Consider the following 20,747-nt stretch of genomic DNA (forward strand, 5'->3'; position numbering starts at 1 on the left):
GAATGCAGATAGTGGTGGGGAGGGAAATATATCTCTGGTGGTGGGTTTTGAATGTCGGTGGCGGAAATGGTGGAGGATAATGTAGTGTATCCAGAGATAGTTTTTACTGATAATGCTCATCCTGTCATGGGATGGTGTGTTTCATGCATGTGAGCTGTTTGAATTGAAGAATGTGTTGAGCTTTAATTGGGTTCGGACACCAAAGCAAAGTTTTGACTTTGAACTATGATAATATTCCAGTACATAAATTAGAGTTCTCAGTGCATTAAGGAATTCAACAAATCACTGGTAAATGTTTCCAAGAAATGTACAGCTTCATGACTAAACAGCAAATGTCCTTTCTGCTTCTAAACTGCAGTTGAGCAGACAAATTCTCCCCCAAGCTAAATTACTTTTCTTTCAAGCTTTTCTTGCTTGTGACAGAGAGAATGTTTTTTTGGAGAATGGAGTGAGCACTTTTACGGCTTTTGTTTTCAAGGAGTAATATGTGATTCCATTGCTTCCAGGCAGACGTCAATGTTAATAAAGTCATAGATGTTTTCATGCAGTCTTTCTTTTATTTCCTAAGCATTAACTTTAAATGTCAATCACTATTTCATGGTATATTCTTCCAGTTATTGAATGTTACAGTAATGAGAAGCTGATGTTTTCAAATCTAGATTGAGAAACTGGAAAATTGAGTGACCAACTCTGTTATGTGCCACAGAATGTATATGCTTACTGTATATCAGTTAGTCAATTTTGCTGCTTGTCCATCTTCAATAGAATTTGAGTCTTTAGCATCACCTACTGCAATTGTCTTTGTTAACTGCGAAAAGGGGTAGTAGACAGTGTAATGAAGCAGCACCAGCAAATGAATAAGCTGCTTATTGACATGCGGTTTGGATTCCACTTCGGGTCATTTCATGGTTGTCAGAGTAATGGTCTAAACTTAGACAAAATGACTGAACGACAGGGGTGAGCTAAGAGTGACTGTCCTCAGTGTCAGGGTAGCATTTTGACTCAGTATCAAAGAGACTGAGCAAAATTAGAGCCAGTGAGAATTTAGTGGGTGGGGAGGAGAGAGGTTAGTGGTTGTGGTGTTTCTTCTGGAGTTCAATGATCGCAGCACAAGGAAATCACTGTCAGAGTTCCTTAGTTTGTCGCCGAGGCCGAAATGTCACCTGCTTTACTAATGATGTTGTCATCTTCTTGGATGGTAATTAGTTCATATCAATGAGAAGCATTGTGTTGCTGAATGAAAGTGACTAATGATGACATTTGAGGACAATCACAGCTATTGTTCCCAAAATAAGAATACTTAAGCCTCTTGGAGTCCACAAAAATGTTTAAAGAATCGTGCTAATACCTTTCCCTGTTGAAGTCTAAGATAGCTAGTTAGTATTTCTATTGGCAGCAAGTTAAAATGTCCCGAGGGCCAGTGCAGAGACAGTGGGCTGAATGGCCTCCTTCCGCACCTTACCAATTCTGTAATCCCTGTGAATTTGACTCAGGGCTCTGGTGTTTCATGTGAAATGGAGAAGATGATAGGGAAACCAGTGTTTAGAATCGAGCTGCAGACTTTTCTTTCAACCCATAATATAACAGACATATAGTTACTACTTTGGTCTTCGGTCATTTGTTGTTCACTGTGAGTTGAAGGAGCAAAGATGATCAATGTTAGCTAGGTTTACATATTAAATGGAGAATAAACTGACTTCACTCTTCACCACACAAAATACAAATAGGAGTTTCCACTGAGTTTGGGACAAAATTTGAGAGGGGAAAAGAAGCTGGGTGATTTGTCTGTCTTTGAACTACAGGAAGAAATCTATTGTTGGCCCTTATTGAAAACGCTTTGGAACAGTCTGGGAAAAATTAATCTTTGACCTAGCTTTGGACAGACACAAACACTTATCCAATTAGAACAGGAATGTTACTAATTTTTAAGTCTTTGACCATAAGTGCAGTGAGAGATTAAGAATGAGAGGTCTGCACTTGAGATTTTGAAGGGCCACTTGGCCAAATAATGGATGGATCCCCACAAATTGGAACACTGATGAGAAATCAAAGTGAATTCCAGAGTTATGTGGCACACTTTGACTTCTCCTTCCAGGTTTAAAAGAATGGACCTTCAAAACCTCTGAGTCGTAGAGATGTACAACATGGAAACAGATCCTTCAGTCCATCTCGTCCATGATGACCAGATATCCTAAATTAATCTAGTCCTATTTGCCAGCATTTGACCCATATCCATCTAAACCCTTCCTATTCATATACCCATCTGGATGCCTTTTAAATGTTGTAATTGTACCAGCCTCCTCCACTTCCTCTGGCAGCTCATTCTGTACATGCACCACCCTCTGCATGATAAAATTGTCCCTTTGGTCCCTTTTAAATCTTTCCTCTCTCACCCGAAACCCGTGCCCTCTAGTTCTGGAGTCCAGGGAAATTATCTTGTCTTTTATCCCTATCCATGTCCTTCATGATTTCATAAGCCTCTCTTAGTTTACCCCTCATTCTTTGATGCTCCTTAGAAAACAGCCCCAGGCTATTCAGCCTCTTCCTGCAACTCAAACCCTCCAACCCTGGCAACATCCTTGTAAATGTTTTCTGAACCCTTTCAAGTTTCACAACATCCATCCTATGGAAGGGAGACCAAAATTGCACACAGTATTCCAATAAGAGAATTCCTAATGGGAATTGGGAAGAGAAATGCGACTTGATTTCTGCTCATTGAGTCTTGCCAAACTTAGTCAACTGTGTATTCCATTTTTACAAGAAAAGTTTGAATTTGCTTAACATAAAATCTTGTGTCATAGTAGCATAGTCCTTCAAGTTAATTACTGGGTGGTCAGTTTTCTCTTGGCAAGTTACTGGTCCTCATGAAGATTGTAGCAATGTATATAGATAGATGTCATGATCTTGGCTCAGCCAGTAACATTCTCTTGGAAATCAGAAAACTGTTATTGAAGATATTAGAAGTAATTTATAAGCTGAACGTTTGTGTGAGATTTCCTTCTGTACCAATTTGTCTTAAATCTCCAAAATAAAAATTCATATGAGAGAGTTGTCAGAAATTGGAAGATTAACCACTTGTTCTGAGTACTGTTTCACTGATCTAGATAAGGTTTGAGATACGTAGGGCCTTCCATTAATTCTAGTAAGGTTGCTCCTTCAAATCTGCTCCAAATATACCACATTTATGGATTAGTTCAATACAATTCTCCCTCTTCTGCTCACTTTTCCCTAAACTTGGTTATCCCAGAAGTGCATTTCATTGAGTGAAGTCTTTAGTTATCAACAGTTATAGAGCTTTTAGTCGGAACTGAAAATTTCAGCTGAATTTGGCATGTGCAGCTTGTGTTTTCTGAAACAGAGTCAAACAAGCAAGCTCCTCCTCCACTCCCACTCCCATTGTTAAATTCTACTTTATGCATTATTTACTGTTGTTTATCAGTCAGGTAGCTTGACCATATGGGAATTTACAAGACACAAGCTGCCTTTCATTTGCTGTCATATTCCAGAGAAATCTGTTCCATAAAGGGGCATTATCACAGTGTGAAATTTAGGTTTTCCTGTAAAAGCACAAGTGTATGTATATTGATAAAAGTAGCTGGTATAGATCTATTTGAAGATTGTTAAAAAATTGTTAAAGTTCACTTGAGAATGTAACTTTAAAAAAAGTTCTGCGATTTACAAATCAAAGAACTGAAACCAATATGTACATTCTAAAAGATAAGAGACTTAACAAACAATCCAGGTACTTTTCAATATATAATTTCAGTTACATCACACTGTAAACTTTTGTTATAAATTCTGTGTCTTATGATCTTATACTCCATAACCCCTTGATGAAGGAGCAGCACTCCGAAAGCTAGTGCTTCCAAATAAACCTGTTGAACTATAACTTGGGGTTCTGTGATTTTTAACTTTGTATATCCCAGTCGAACACTGGCATATCCAAATCTATTTGAAGAGATTGTTTAAAATTGCCTGGATTTACATCAAAATTAAACAGCAGTTACATAAATAATGATGAAATGGGGCAGCTTTTCTCAACAACAGCATTGGGTTCTTATTAGACCATTGAATTTGTGCCCTTTTTCAGTGTTCAGTAACTTTCTAATGTAAGATTACATTTTCAATTTGTATTTGAATAAAAACTTAATTTGCCAAAATGTTAATTAGTTTTATTACATTAAAATTATAGCTAATCCTCTATTTTCCAAATAGAAATATGTTAGAAAATTACTATAATTACCTGCTTAAGTTCATGTGCTTGAATTGTTCACTGAAATTCAAGTTCTGTATTGGCACAACTTGAAAAGCTTTGCATAGCACATTTTTTGATTGTAGTTAAAATAACTAATCTTTTATATGTGGGATACGGTGATTCAGTGGTTATATTCTTTCTTGATTAGAAAATATCAAAAGTGGACAGAAGTTGTTTACTAATACTTTCACTGAATTTATCCTGTTGTTTTGAACTTTAAATGAAATAATTCATTTGCCGGTGCTATTATATTGATTGTATTTGCCTAACTCATGTAAGTTGTGCATAAATATTGGTGAAGCTCAAGACAGCAAGGTAAACCTTCAGAAATAGATATCAATGCAAGGATTGTGAAGGTTTGTAGCTCAGGTTGAGGTTTAGGGTGGAGGTTTGCTCGCTGAGCTGTAGGTTTGATATCCAGACGTTTCATTACCTGGCTAGAAGAGACCATCACAAACACCCCAATCACCATCAATCACATTACCAACGAAAACATCATGAAGCTAGTGGACCTGTGCCTCACCACCCCCTTCACCTTCAACAACATAATCTACAAACAAACCAACGGCACACCCATGGGATCTCCGCTATCAGGATTCGTAGCAGAAGCGGTAATGCAAAGACTAGAACAACCAGCCCTACCAACCATCAAACCAAAAATCTGGGTCCGCTACGTAGATGACTCCTTTTGACATCACAAAATGAAACCAAATAGAAGAGACATTTAACATAATCAACAACACCCTCACAGGCATAAAGTTCACCAAGGAGGAAGAAACCGGCAACAAACTCTCATTCCTGGATGTCACAGTCGAAAGAACGGACAACGGAGAACTACAAACCTGCGTATACAGAAAATCGACAAACACTGACCAAATACTTAATTACACCAGCATCCATCCCAACACACACAAACGAAGCTGTATTAGAACACTATTACAACGAGCCATCTCACACTTCAGCAGAGACGAACTTCGGAAAACAGAGAACCACCTATACAACGTATTCAAGAAGAACGGATACTCAAAAAATACAGTCCGCAGATTCCTCAAGAACAAACCACGACAAGCAGACCAAACACAGCCAGAAACCCTAACCACCTTACCATACATCAAAGAAGTTTCAGAAATGACAGCCAGACTACTAAGGCCCCTTGGAATCCGAGTAGCACACAAACTCACCAACACTCTCAAACAAAAACTAACAAACTTAAAAGATCCAGTACAACCCATGGACAAAACCAACGTCGTCTACAAACTTCCATGCAAGGACTGCCACAAACATTACGTAGGACAAGCAGGAAGAAAGTTAGCCACCAGGAAACACGAACACCAGCTTGCCACAAAAAGGCATGACCCTCTTTCCCTCATAGCCCTACACACGGAGGAAAAAAGCTACCATTTTGACTGGGACAACACATCTATCCTGGGACAGGCTAAGCAAAGACATGCCAGAGAATTCCTAGAGGCCTGGCACTCCAACCACAACGCCATAAACAAACACATAGATCTAGATACCATCTATCAACCCCTCAGAAAATGAAATCACCACAAACCCCAGGAACCCCATCCAGGACAAACATATAAATAGAAAGCAGGAGACAACAGCTTTGCTTCACTTGGAGGTCGCCACTGATGTTACCTAGCCAGGTAATGAACCGTTTGGATATCAAACCTACAGCTCAGCGAGCAAACCTACACCCCATAGATATCAATTTCATTTTTAGTGTATACAGTATATACACTAAAAATGTTATGTCTGATTTGCAGGATAATCGTGGGCGAGACTCTTGACACAGACTGGCAAGAAAGTTGCTGCCCCAAATCATTGTCTCAGAGGCAGCATTGAGGGTAATGATGCTTTGTGACCACAAGTGGCAGATAACCATTTATTATTGGCTGACTTTCAATCTCTGACCATTGATTCACCAGCTGTTTGGAAGCAACATCCTGGTGGCAGAGTGGTGAGTTCGTACTCAAGGCTGACTTGAGTGGCTCTTCCACCAGAATATGGCTACTTTTTTTTATTTAAGAAAAACCTGAAAAGGCAGGTTGCTGTTTCTCAGTTTTTGCAGAGTATTATATTAATCCTTTAGCCTCACACTACCAGCTCTCCTTAACTGAATAGCAAACCTGTCCTTTGATCACTAATTGGCCAACTTGGGGAAAATATGCTACTAAGTCTCTCTACACCATACTGTCTGAGGTTCTAACCTCATTTAACCCTGATATTGGGTTTCCAAAAGGAAACCAAAGAAAATCTTAACTGTGTAAGTTAACAACTTAAGCGTGGAAGGAAATGTGCTTTTTATTGAAATTCTCAATGCAGTGGTATGATGAAACTTGGAAAGGCTGTATGTTTTGAAAGGAGGAAGAGTCGGACGCCATAACTAGAACAAATTGTGGATGTCTATTTAGTTGACACAGTTAATGACTACTTTTGATTGCTATGATATGGCGGCGCCAGTGTTGGACTGAGGTGGGCAAAGTTAAAAATTGCACAGCACGAGGTTATAATCCAACAGGTTTATTTGGAATTACCAGCTTTCGGAGCACTGCTCCTTAATCAGGTTACCTGTTACTTAAGAAAGAAAAGAGAGCCAACAGACAATCTCTGTGAGGGGTGGAGGTTTTGGAGCGAGTTGAGCATTTAACATTGATAAAGCAATGCATTGGAAAAACTGTTGTTTTAAATGGGTGGAAGTTCAGCAAAGAAATAGAGTAATTAAATCTCAAATGATAGTTGAGTGTAAATCAAGACAGAAATTCAAAGTTAGATTATTTTTCTGTTGACTAAACTGCAGAAATAAGATTTTGATTTGTGATAAACTTGAAGTTTAGAGCTCTCTTCCACAAACATTAGCTGATACGAGGCCAGTAGTTAACTTTAAATCTGAAATTGATAACATTTTATTTTTTAAGCAAATGTATCAAGAGATATGGGCCAAAGCCAGGAACTTGGAATTCGACGGCATGGTGGCTCAATGGTTAGCACTGCTGCCTCAAAGTGCCAATAAACCAGGCTCAATTCCACCCGCGGCGATTGTCTATATGGTGTTTGCACTTTCTCCCTGTGTCTGTGTGGGTTTCCTCTGGGTGCTCTGGTTTCCTCCCACAGTCCAAAAATGTGCAGGTGAAATAGATTGGTCAGGCTGAAAATTGCCCTGTAATGTCCAGGGTCAGTGCAGACTCTTTTTGTACTGTAGGGATTCTCTCAACGAGGCCACAGAGCAGCCATAATTACAGTGGATGGTGGTAGAGGCTAGAGAGACTGAATGACTTACTCCTGTTTTTATGTTCCTAAGTAGTGCAGCAGAAAATGAGACCATTTAGTACACTTGGTTAAAGGTAACTCATCACATGAGCAGTTCAGATAGTTTCCCACCCCTTATTCCACAGCTTTTCATAGAATCCCTGCAGTGTGGAAGCAGGCCATTCTGTCTATCGAATCCACACTGACCCTGTGAAGAGCATCCCATCCAGACCCACCCCACACTACCCTATCCCGATTACCTTACACTTCCCATGGTTAATCCACCAGTCTGCTCATCCCTGGATAGTATGGGTTATTTAACATGGCCAATCCACCCAACCTGCACATCTTTGGACTGTAGGAGGAAACCAGAGTACCGAGAGGAAACCCTTGGAGATAATGGGAGAATGTGTAAACTCTGCACAGACAGTTGCCTGAGGCTGGAGTTTAACAAGAGTGCTGTGAAGGAGCAGTGCTAACCACTGAGCCACCGTGCCACCCCATATGGAGAAACATCTTCACACAAGTGGTTAGGATCTGAATTATAATCTTGCTTGATAGTGTGTTGGATACAAATACAAATATATCTTTAAAAAGTGAAATTAGATAATAATCTGAAGAGAAATTTGGCATGGCATAAAAAACCTGCAGGAGTGGGACTTGCCGAATAGCTCTTAGAGCAAATTAGATTGGAGACAATAGGGCAAATAGCAACCTTATGTTTTAAACCTTCTATAATTCTATTCTATGATTCCATGTGACTACTTGCATTCTAGTTGCTAATAATTGATTTAGAATTGATGATTAGTTAATTAGATACAGTTGGTGGGCATGTAATTTCATCATTCTGTGGTCACATGCTATATGCTTATGTACAACAATTGTATCATCTTATTGAGATTGTATTATAGATCCCCCCCACTGTAGTCAGCAGGAAATGAGAAACAAAATTGTAAGATCTCAGTTATCTGTAAGAATAATAGAATGGTAATGGTAGGGAATTTAACTTTCCGAATGTAGACTGGGACTGCCATAGGGTTAAGAGTTTAGACGGAGAGGAATTTGTTAAGTGTGTACAAGAAAACTTTGATTCAGTTCATGGATGTACTTATTGGAGAAGGTGCAAATTTTGACCTACTCTTGGGAAATAAAGCAGGGTAGGTGACCGAGATGTCAGAAGGGGAGCATTTTGGGGCCAGCAACCATAATTCTATTAGTTTTAAAATAATGATGGAAAGGATAAATCAGATCTAAAAGTTGAAGTTCTAAATTGAAGGAAGGCTGATTTTTGACAGTATTCGGCAAAAGTTGATTGGGGGCAGATGTTCTCAGGTAAAGGGAAGGCTGGAAAATGGGAAACCTTCAAAAATGGGGTAACGAGAGTCAGAGACATTATGTTCCTATTTGGGTGAAAGGCAAGGCTGATCGGTGTAGGAAATGCTGGATGACTAGAGAAACTGAGGTTTTGGTTAAAAAGAAGGAAACGTATGTCAGATGTAGACAGGAGAGATCGAGTGAATCCTTTGAAGAGTTTCAAGGCAGTAGGATTATATTTGAGGGAAATCAGGAGGGCAGAAAGGGAACCTGAGATGGCTTTGGCAAATAGGGTTAAGAATAATCCAAAGGGATTTTATAAATACCTGAAGGACAAAAGGATAACTAGGGAGACAATACGGCGCATCAAAGATCAGCAAGGCAGTCTATGCATGGAACCACGGGAGGTGGGGGAGATACTAAATGAGGTCAAAGTTTGTGAGAAGATTTGTAGCTCGGATGCTAGTTGTTGTGGTTCTGTTCGCCGAGCTGGGAATTTGTGTTGCAGACGTTTCATCCCCTGTCTTGGTGACATCCTCAGTGCTAGGGAGCCTCCTGTGAAGTGCTTCTGTGATCTTTCCTCCAGCATTTGTAGTGGTTTGAATCTGTCACTTCCGGTTGTCAGTTCCAGCTGTCAGTTGCAGTGGTCAGTATATTGGGTCCAGATCGATGTGCTTATTGATTGAATCTGTGGATGACTGCCATGCCTCTAGGAATTCCCTGGCTGTTCTCTGTCTGGCTTGTCCTATAATAGTAGTGTTGTCCCAGTCGAACTCATGTTGCTTGTCATCTGCATGTGTGGCTACTAAGGATAGCTGGTCGTGTCGTTTCGTGGCTAGTTGGTGTTCATGGATGCCGATCGTTAGCTGTCTTCATGTTTGTCCTATGTAGTGTTTTGTGCAGTCCTTGCATGGGATTTTGTACACTACATTGGTTTTGCTCATGCTGGGTCCTTCGTTCTGGTGAGTTGTTGTCTGAGAGTGGCTGTTGGTTTGTGTGCTGTTATGAGTCCGAGTGGTCGCAGTGGTCTGGCTGTCAGTTCGGAAATGCTCTTGATGTATGGTAGTGTTGCTAGGCCTTTGGGTTGCGGCATGTCCTCATTCCGTTGTCTTTCCCTTAGGCATCTGTTGATGAAATTGCGGGGGTATCCGTTTTTGGCGAATACATTGTATAGGTGTTCTTCTTCCTGTTTTTGCAGTTCTGGTGTACTGCAGTGTGTTGTGGCCCTTTTGAACAGTGTCTTGATGCAACTTGGGGTTGTGTTGGGGTGGTTGCTTTCGTAGTTTAGGACTTGGTCTGTGTTTGTGGATTTCCTGTATACCTTTGTGGTGAATTCTCCGTTAGATGTTCTCTGTACCCTCACGTCTAGGAATGGGAGTTGGTTGTCCTTTTCTTCCTCTCTAGTGAATTGGATTCCTGTGAGTGTGGCGTTGATGATCCGGTGTGTATTCTCTCTTTGTGTTTTTAATGATTGCAAAAGTGTCATCCACATATCTGACCCAGAGTTTGGGTTGAATTTGCGGTAAGACTGTTTGTTCTAATCTTTGCATTACCACTTCTACTATGAGTCCAGAGATGGGTGAGCTCATGGGTGTGCCGTTGATTTGTTCATGTATTTGATTGTTGAATGTGAAGTGTGTTGTGAGGCACAGGTCCAGTAGTTTGAGTACATGCATTTGGAAAGGCAATGACTGATTAGGGATAGTCAATATGGCTTTGTGTGTGGGAAATAGTGTCTCGGGAACTTGGTTGAGTTTTTTGAAGAAGTAACAACGATGATTGATGAGGGCAGAACGGTGAGCATGATGTATATGGACTTCAGTAAGGTATTAAACAAGGTTCCTCATGGTAGATTAGTTAGCAAGGTTAGATCTCATGGAATACAGGGAGAACTAGCCAGTTGGATACAAAACTGCCTTGAAGATAGAAGACAGGGTGGTGGTGGAGGGTTGTTTTTCAGACCGGATGCCTGTGACCAGTAGTGTGCCATAAGTATTGGTGCTGTGTCCACTGCTTTTTGTCATTTCTATAAATGATTTGGATGTGAACATTGGATGTCTTGTTAGTAAGTTTACAGATGACACCAAAGATGCAAGTCTTCTTGACAGCGAAGATGGTTACCTCAGAATACAACAGGATCGTGGTCAGATGGGCCAGTGGGCTGAGGAGTGGCAGATAGACCTTAATGTAGATAAATGTGAGTTGCTGCATTTTGGAGAAACATATCTGAACAGGACTTATGCACTTAATGGTAAGATCCTGGGGAGTGTTGCTGAACAAAGAGACCTTGGAGTGCAGGTTCATAGTTCCTTGAAAGTGGCGTCGCAGGTAGATAACATAGTGAAACATTTAGTATTCTTTCCTTTTTTGGTCAGAGCATTGAGTATAAGAGATAGGAGGTTATGTTGCGGCTGTACAGGACATTGGTGAGGGCACTTTTGGAATATTGAGTGCAATTTTGGTTTCTCTCCTATCAGAACAGTGTTATGAAACTTGAAAGGGTTCAGGAAAGATTTACAAGGACGTTGCTAGTGTTGGAGAATTTGAGCTACAGCGAGAGACTGAACAGGCTGGGGCTGATTTCCCTGGAGCACAGGAGGCAGAGGGTTGACCTTACAGAGGTTTATAAAATCATGAGGGGTATGGATAGGGTAAATAGACAAGATATTTTGCCTTGGGTGGGGGAGTCCAGAATTAGAGGGTATCGGTTTAGGGTGAGAGGTGAAAGATTTAAAAAGGACCTATGCGGAAACATTTTCACGTGTAGAGTGGTGCGTGTATGGAATGAGCTGCCAGAGGAAGTGATGGTGGCTGGTTCAATTACAACATTTAAAAGGCATTTGGGTGGATCTATGAGTAGGACAAGTTTTGAGGGATATGGGCCAAGTGCTGTCAAATGTGACTAAATTAGGTTAGGATATCTGGTCGGCATGGATGGGTTGGACTGAAGGGTCTGCTTCCATGCTGTACATCTGTGATGCTATGACCCGAATTGTTTTGGTAACAATATTAAAGATAGTGTGTCTAAGTCTTTTACGTTAATTTTCCTCCTTGTTTAGTAAATGGTGGTAAAGGCTAAGTAAATGTATATGTGATGTAACTTCATTCATATTGTGCTTGTAATCTGTTTTCTGCTAATATTAATGCATAGAACAAAAGCAATATTACCACGGTAATAATTGCAAATCAGCAATTTCTATTGGGCAACACTGCTCAGACTGAGTATGGATTAGCCACTCACATCAGGTGCTGAACAATTTCTGGAAACTCAGCAAGCATGACTGTAAGCTAAAGGGAAAGAAATGCAACTTCTACAAATGTGGGGTGATGTTTCATTTCATTTTGATATATTTCAACTTTGGATGATTAGCCACTTTCTGATATCAAAACTAATAGAGGATGTGATTATGAACAATTGTTTTTTTTTACGAACACTCATTAACCTGAAATGAAATTAATTAATTGTCTGTTTAGTATTTAGCAGTTTACATTAATGTCATTAAAACCTCTTGATTAGGATCTACCCATGTTCTTTCGCTTTATAGTGTTCAAGTTATATTTAATGAAAACCTGACTTGTGATGTTGACAAAAACATAACTTCAAAGATCTTGAGTGATATAAATAGTCAAACTCCTGAGAAGTGTTTATCAGAAATACCTCCAGGAGTTCTGACCTCCCACCATAACTTGAATGGAAAATGAGGGGCATTCTAGTTCAAACATTAGAAACAATGATTAGTCCATTTCTTGAGCATTACCTCCAATCTTCTGCTAAAGTAATGGAGTGAAGTTAAAAGATTTCTTAATATCTACCCAGTCTGTTTTTAAGTAAAAAATGCTTTATGTCTGCAACTTCCTTTTGTTTTCATAAAGGCTCACATTGGAGATTTTTAGTAAATGCATCTATTAAATGACTTATAGAATATATGAATTGCAAATGTTTTTTGTTAGGCAATTCATATTGATGGAAAAAAGTCTTAAGTGATCGCTAGAACTTTCTGGCTCAGAATGGTATGGTCAAGTGATTGTGCGTTGGAATTTACTTGAGCAATGATATTACACTTTTATTTCATGTTCGATCTTCCTTTCATATCCTGGTTCTACTATGCGGTGCAGTAGATGGCAGTGTTTATTATCAAGTGTGTGTAAGGAATCTATCGTTTTAAGGTTTTGGACTCAGTTCACAAGCTCTGAATGACAAAGGTAATGAACTAATGATAGTGTTCAAATGAACACGCTGGCATGTTAACATGGCAGCAATCTAATGGTATAATTTGTATGAAACAAATGGAACGTTTTTCCACTTGGGCATAAAACCATCTTGTTAATGTCCATCTTACTATTTAACAGAACGCTTCCAAAATTCTTATTTACGACTTGCTGAGTAAGACCTGTTCAAGGACAGGTGAAAATTGTTCCATTTCCACATTTCAAAGGGATTAATCAGAAATTGACTATACTGTTTTTCATTTTATTAACAGTCTGACAAAGTCAACCTCACTGAATCACTCATTCCAGCTCGTGTCCTAAACTCCTCCGTTATCATCCCTAAGTATGTCCAGACAAAGAAAGCAGTATGTTACAGAGTTAAGCAATCCAAGAATTGATTGGTCAGATGAATTGGGATTGATGTTGAAAAGTCAGCTCAGACTTGATGGGCTGAAAGACATCTTCTGTGCTGTATGTCTCTGTATCTAGCCACATTATCTTGTGAATGGTAGTAGGTGAGCAAGTAACAATTGGATTAGTACAATTCCTGCAGCTGCACTAAGAGAGCACATCTGGGAGCATTCATTCAACGAGGCCATTGGGTAGAACTCGGGAATAACAAAGGTACAGTCACTATGCTGAGGTTATCCTATTGTCCTCAAATTAGACAGCAGGAAATAGAGGAACAGATATGTAAGCAGATCGGGAAAGATGTAAAGGAAACAAGATTGTTGTTGTGAGTGATTTTATCCAGTTTCCTGGTCCTTATCTGGAGAGTATGTGGTGAGTGTGGATTGATCAAGGTTGGCCAATCTCTGGACTGACTGACTGACCCAGCCGCGCAGCGGTGACTCCAAATGGTCACCACTTCCATCGCCACATGACGACCATTCGATCCGAAGGGAAAGTGTCATGCGCACGGGTTATGGAGTGCACATGGGTAATGAGCCATCATTTTGGAAAGTTCAATGGATGGAGACGAGGAGAGATTGGTGGACGGAGGTTGGGCTGAGGTGGGGGGATGGGTAGCAGGAAAGTTGCTCATTGTGAATGTATCCAAGCCCACCTCTATTGACCCAGGGAAAACATCTCTCAAAAATGTCAACAGGTTAAGGAAAAGTGATTGCAGAAGCATGTTTCCCACTAACAGGATGCTGCTTTCAGTCCAAAATGATTCACAACTGAGTAACTTCACGTGCGCCTTTCAAGGCCAGGAGTGTGAGCTGTACGCTGCAGTGATCGGCTGATCAAATCCAGCATGTTCCTTCAGTTCTTCACGAGACCAAATTCAACCCGCTCTCCCCTCCCTACAAAATCCAACATAAAACACCCACCATTAGTTGCAATTCTCCAATTGAGTAACAATGACTAAACAATCCTGAGTATGCTCCTAGAGTCACCAAAACCAAGTTATGGTAACCAGTTAAGTTGCTAATGTGGCTCAGTTGGGGCAGCACAGTGGTTAGCACTGCTCCCTCGCAACACCAGAGACTCTCATTTGTGGGCGGCATGGCGGCCCAGTGGTTAGCACTGCTGCCTCACAGCACCAGAGACCCGGGTTCAATTCCCACCTCAGGTGACTGTCTATGTGGAGTTTGCACATTCTCCCGTGTCTATGTGGGTTTCCTCCCACAGTCCAAAAATGTGCAGGTTATGTGAATTGGCCATGCTAAATTGCCCGTAGTGTTAGCTGAAGGGGTAAATATAGTGGAATGGGTCTGGGTGGGTTGCGCTTCGGCAGGTCCGTGTGGACTTGTTGGGCCGAAGGGCCTGTTTCCACACTGAGTAATCTAATCTAAACTTCTCCAATATTGACTGGGATTCCCTTAGTGCCACGGGCTTAGGTAGGTCAGAATTTTATAGATGCATCCAAGAGGTTTCATGAAATCGTGTCTAGTTAGCCCAACTAGGAAAGGAAACTAGAAGAAAGTGAGGACTGCAGATGCAGGAGAGTCAGAAGTGAAAAGATTGGTGCTGGAAAAGCACAGCAGGTCAGGCAGTATCCCAAGGAGCAGGGGAGTCAACATTTTGGGATAAACCCTTCATTAGGAATGTGGAGGGGGAATGAGGGGTACATAGTGGGGGTAGGGCTGGGTGGGAAGGCAATAGTTGGATGCAGGTGAGGAGGTAATAGTGATAGGTCAGTGGGGAGGGTGGAGCAGACTGGTGGGAAGGAAGGTGGACAGGTAGGACAGGAGAACATCGAGGGAAAGTGTAGGTCTGTTCAAGGGCAAAGAGGAGAATTTATGATGGTGCCAGAGGAAATGTGTGATGTCTTTAATGATTTCTTTGCATTGGTATTCAACAAGGAGAAGGACATGGATCATTAGGGAGTGGTGTGTTGATATTCTTGGACATGTTTATATTAAGGCGGCAGAGGTGTTGAGTGTTTTGACAAACATTAACATAGATGAGGCCTTGGGAACATATGGATACCGAAGGAGGCAAGGAAGGACAGAGGTCTTTGGATCCTCTTAAGCCACAGCCAAGGTCTAGAAGACTGGAAAATGGTCCATCTTATTTTGTTTAAGAAGATCAACAGGGGTAATCCAGGAAATGAGAGGCTGGTGAGCTTGACACCAGTAATAGGGAAAGTGTTGGAGAAGGTTTTTACGGATAGGATTTACCCTCATGTGAAAAAGAACTAACTGATCAGGCATAATCAATTTGGCTTTGTGCAGGAGAGGTCTTATGTCACAAATTTGCGCAAGTTTTTTGAGTAAGTGATGAAGATGATTGAGGAATGAAGATGACGAAGAATTACTGAATGGAAGGACCAACTAAGTGGAAAATAATCTTATTTTTGCTTTGAAAAGTTGTCACAGGTTACATTCACAATCCTCATGCAGAGGGTTCAAGATGGATTTCATTCTTGGCTTCATAGCTCCACTGTATCTTCCCCTTGTTGTCCATCTCCCACACACCACCACCCCCTTTTTAAAAAAAAGTTGCTGCTTTTATACCAGCCTATTTCTTTTTGTATGTTATTGTAAATGTAAAGCAGAATAAGGTTTCAGTGGTACGAAGAAATAATGCTTTCACATGTCTGTGCATGGTAAATGTCTCTTTGATAAATTCTGAAGTAATCACAATAAAGGCTCAAAAAGAGCATGCTAATTTCATGGCTGGGGTACATTACTCCCATTGAGTGGAGAACTGAATATTTGAAATACCCAGCTATCGCTGTCTCTGGATCATTTTTCCACATTACTGAGGATTCCATGGTGCACTATCTCAGTAAGTCATTGTTTTGTACGAGTGATGTAGAGGAGCAAAAGGATCTATCGTTGTAGAAACATAAATCATTAAAGAATGGAAATAATCAATTCAAAAGCAGCTAAGAAATTAAATTTGTGTGAAATCATGTGAACAGTTTTGTTCTCCATATTATATTTTGTGGTCATTAAACGCACAAGGGCAAGACTGACCAAACTTTATCTCTCGTGGTCATCTCATGCCTCAGTCTTTTTGTGACCCCAGAGTACAAATTGGTGCTTACTTGGATTTTTGATTGGTGGGGAGGGGTGACATTGGTTGGAGAGGGAGATGGGGGCGAGGTGGTGGAAATGTTGAAATCTGATGTAAAGATTGTGCCCCAACCTTTTTACAGGCTGCTATCTAAGCAGAGAAAAGACACAGTGCCTAGTAACTGAAAATAAATGCAAACATTGAAAGGGGCCTCATAACTGTCAAAACTCAATCTAACATCCATAACTGCTATTGTTGCCTCAGAGAAATCTAATTTCAAAGTTTGGGAAATCTTCCATGAGAGAATATGCCAGGAGAATCTTCAGGAATGACATTGGAGCTGGAATATTGTTCAGGAAAGATTGAATGAGCGGGCTCTTTTCTCTGGCAAGAGAAGGTTGAGGGGTGATTTGAGAAGTCTTTAACATCAAAGATAAACTCACCGCTGTCTGAGGACCTTAGGTTGCTCTGTTATCAGACACATTGGTGGTGAGTTTAACCTGGTTGGTGAAGGTAGATGTCAATAAGACCTTTCTACAATTCAATTAAGACTAATACAAAGGGTTAGAAACATAGATGATGAGTAATAATTCAAATATGGTGTTCAGGAAACAAAAACTACTCACCCAGAAAGTATATAGAAGATAGATTTTGCTACCAAAAGGAACAGTCAAAATGAGTGGCTGAGGTACATTAAGGAAAAGTGGCATAAACAGGCGAGGGAGAAAGAAAGGGGATAGTTGATAAGTTTAAATGAAATACAGTGGGAAGACCCTCTTGGGTAATGTGAACATTGACTTGGATCAATTGAACTAAAAGACCTGATTGTGTGCTATACTTCTATGCAATTCAATATAATCTAGATTGATCTGACGGCTGACAGGATAGAGTTGTTTTTTGAAACTGATTGAAGGGGACCTCTGAGTTACAAACAACTGATACACAAACAGTCAAACTTACAAATGTGATCCCATGCAGGGGTGGCAATATAAATTTATGACTTATGAACATTTCCTTTACTGCTGAGCTGCTTTATCTTGTCCTGCATTGTGTTCCGACTTGCGTACTAATTAAATTGCAAATGGAGCAATATGGAGACTGTAGTTAACAGCAGCCACAAAAAGCACACAACCTGCAATACAGATTTGTTAACTTTGTAAGTGATGACGACAATAAATATTTTGAAAATAACCTTTGCTTTCTTTAAATAAATTATTGCAGCACTATATTCTATTTAAAATGATCCCTTTATAGACATATAGGAAATTACTTGTAAATGTAAACATTTTACTTTTACATTTTTATTTGAAACTGATTTTGTTCAGCAACAATCCCTCATTGAAATTATTGCAAGATTTCATCATTAATGTCTGTTGGTACTATGAATATGTACATATATTGGAAGTATCTTTAAAAAAAATCAGTAATTTTACATCTGATCTGCCAGATTCCAGAAATATTATGGAATAACTTGAGCAACTATGATTCTGAAGTGCAGTTTATAAAATTGACTGATTATAAACTTTTATACATGGAGCTTCGGAGTCTGGAATAATTAGGTTATCAACAATTGCTTGATGAGTAACTGTTTGTTTCTTGCTACAGGGTGGGCTGAGGAACAGCAAGCATGAAAGTACCCTCTCATCCCAAGAATATGTTCATGAGCTACGTTCTGGAATCATTGATGATAAACTTCTTAACTGCTTAGAATCACTGAGAGTTTCTTTGACCAGCAATCCAGTTAGGTAAGTGAAACTTTGGTATGGTAGTCAAATTACGGACTATAGTATAATGCGTAAGAGGGGGTGACATAGTGCCTCAGTGGTTAGCACTGCTGCCTCACAGCACCAGGGACTGGGTTCGATTCCTGCCTCGGGTGATTGTCTGTGTAGAGTTTGCACATCCTCCCTCTGCCTGCATGGGCTTCCTCCCACAATCCAAAGATGTGCAGGTGAGGTGAATTGATCATGCTGAATTGCCCTTAGTATTCAGGGATGTGTAAGTTAGGTGCATTAGTCAGGGGTAAATGTAGATTAATATGGTAGGGGAATGGGTCTGGATGGCTTACCCTTCAGAGGGTTAGTGTGGACTTGTTGGGCTGAAGGGCCTGTTTCCACACTGTAGGGATTCTGTGAATTAAGCAAATTTGAAGCAAGACACAGCAGAAAGAATCTCTGACAATCTGACAACATGGATGGTTAAATAATTATCAGCTGATTGTACGTTTAAATGTATGCTGATCAAGCTCATCCACCATTGTTTTCATGATATAGACTTTGGATAACATTGTGGAGAGACCTCGAGTTTAGATTTGTCCCTTCTTTCTCGCGAAATAGCTTTTTCTTAGGACTCTAGTAAGCAGATTTAAATAGAGAAATGAGAATGACTCATGTAAAAGTAGTACTTTAGTGTGCTCAGACAAAGCGAAGCTACATTTTTTAATGTCACTGTTTTTCAATTTAAATGACTTCAACAATAACTGGCAGTTGTACCTTCAACTTAAATCAAATTAATTAATTTGAAGAGTGATGTACTTTTACATAATTTATGATAGATACGAACGAATGCTCTGGCTCCCCTCTTTTCAGTGTTGTCGGGTGACCACTATAGAGGTTTAAATTATCCTTACATTTCTCCAGTTAAAATGTAGTGAACTATTTTTTACTGTAGAAATACAGAGCCAATCATAATGTTTTTTGAGTGACGGAGCAATTGTATTACCTGCTACCCTGTGAAAAATAATAAAGCTATGATATCAACTGCATACACAAGTGTAAAGCTAAAAGGGATAGTGTTCAGTACAAAAGGAAGATGAAGGAAAAGTTCTCTGCATGTCCTTGGAGCTTAACATTTTATCCTGAGACCATGATGGTCTCAGTTGGTTTCTTGGACCAATTGAAGTAGTGAATATTTTATCGAGACTTCTTTTTTAAGTTTAAATTTTCCTGATTTTTCATTCTTTAAGTGTTGTCACCTGCTGCTTTCTTCTTGACTGACAGAGAGAAAACCTTCCACGACCTGTGTTCAGTTCTCAAGTCCAGAATTCAATTCCTTTTCTCTGCCAAAATAAGCCCCTTTGAAATGGCAGCTTCATTGTATTTTTGTTTTCTTTTTCTTTTTTTCTCTCTTTTTTTCCCCTCGCACATATATTGTGTCTGTGCAGGTGTAGTACACAGTGAAGAAGAACGAGTGCAGAAATCTTTATTTATATTCCACCACCAGGAAGAAAGGAAAAACCTGAGTAGCCAATGACAAGCAGTGCCCTTCTCAACAAGGACAATGCTGGGTGATCAAAAAAGTGAACGGGAGGGCAGGGATTAAATCAAAATTGAGTCGATGGGGGAAATAAAACACTCCACACCCTGCAGTGCCCACCTCTCCGTGAAAATCTTGAGGGTGTTTGGAGACACTGCGTGCTCCTTCTCTAGGGACACCCCATCTAAATGTAACTGCTGAAGAGGGGCAGGCAATTGACTGTAATGACCCCCTCTACAGCCTGCTGCCAGGACCTGTTTATAGCCAATCTGGTCAGGCTTAGGAGCAGACCTACGAGGATTCCTCTGACTTGTCCTCCCCTCTCTGCTCTGGGTACCCAAAGGTTAGGAGCATGGGTTTGAAGTGCAACTGAAAACATGAAAGAAGGTCTTTAAGAAAAGTGAAAAGGGAGTGCAGATGCCCACACCCCACATGTACATCGTCCACGGACTGCACAGCAATTGGGTTGGGAGTCCGTGAATCACCGCAATCTGCGGTGGCAGGGGACTGCTGCGTGCAGCACCCTCCACTCCAGATCTCAGCGAGAAAGAGGGAGGACTCCCACGTAGAGAGGTCTCCACTGGGGGTCCCCACTGCCTGGTGGAAACTTGGTTGTATTTATCAACTGAGTTAATTGGGTCCTGGTTTGATGATAATGAGTGATAATTCATCTCCAACATATGAAGATTCTGCGAATGGTGCAAATAAAATAAGGCAGGAGGACCATTTCACATTGTATGTCAGTTTATTTGGTCCATTAAAGTACCAGTATATAAATTAGTTGATGGAATTCAAAGGTATATTCCATATTTTATATAATCTTGACCATAAACAAAGGAAAACAAAATAGAGGAATTAATATTGAGCAGTCGAATGCTTGGTTTTCTACTCTGGAAATGCATCAACATTGTAAATTCATCAGAAAAGCCTGTCACAATGGAAAGAATATAGATGATGTACAAAGAAGGGAAAATACGCAAATATAAACAACTGC

The 20,747-nt window shown here is 40.2% G+C and overlaps 2 protein-coding genes across 6 annotated transcripts in view; both read left to right on the plus strand.

The window, feature by feature from the left end:
• The window catches only part of diaph2 (diaphanous-related formin 2), a 753,551-nt gene that overhangs the window by 214,346 nt on the left and 518,458 nt on the right, over nucleotides 1-20,747 (plus strand). For all 5 annotated transcript variants that reach the window (XM_087992147.1, XM_087992148.1, XM_087992149.1 and 2 more), the window contains one exon: nucleotides 18,104-18,243. In XM_087992147.1, coding sequence (XP_087848273.1) covers nucleotides 18,104-18,243 — 140 coding nt within the window. The remainder of the gene's footprint in view (nucleotides 1-18,103; nucleotides 18,244-20,747) is intronic.
• Nucleotides 1,099-13,428, plus strand: LOC148148819 (uncharacterized). Its single transcript, XM_087992294.1, has 3 exons — nucleotides 1,099-1,198; nucleotides 5,007-5,689; nucleotides 13,303-13,428. The coding sequence occupies exons 1-3, from the start codon at nucleotides 1,099-1,101 to the stop codon at nucleotides 13,426-13,428; spliced, it is 909 nt and encodes a 302-aa protein (XP_087848420.1).

The sequence above is a fragment of the Chiloscyllium plagiosum genome, unplaced genomic scaffold, assembly GCF_037043375.1.
Source record: "Chiloscyllium plagiosum isolate Xiang-an unplaced genomic scaffold, Cpla_swu_hap1 HiC_scaffold_11, whole genome shotgun sequence".
NCBI lineage: Eukaryota > Metazoa > Chordata > Chondrichthyes > Orectolobiformes > Hemiscylliidae > Chiloscyllium > Chiloscyllium plagiosum.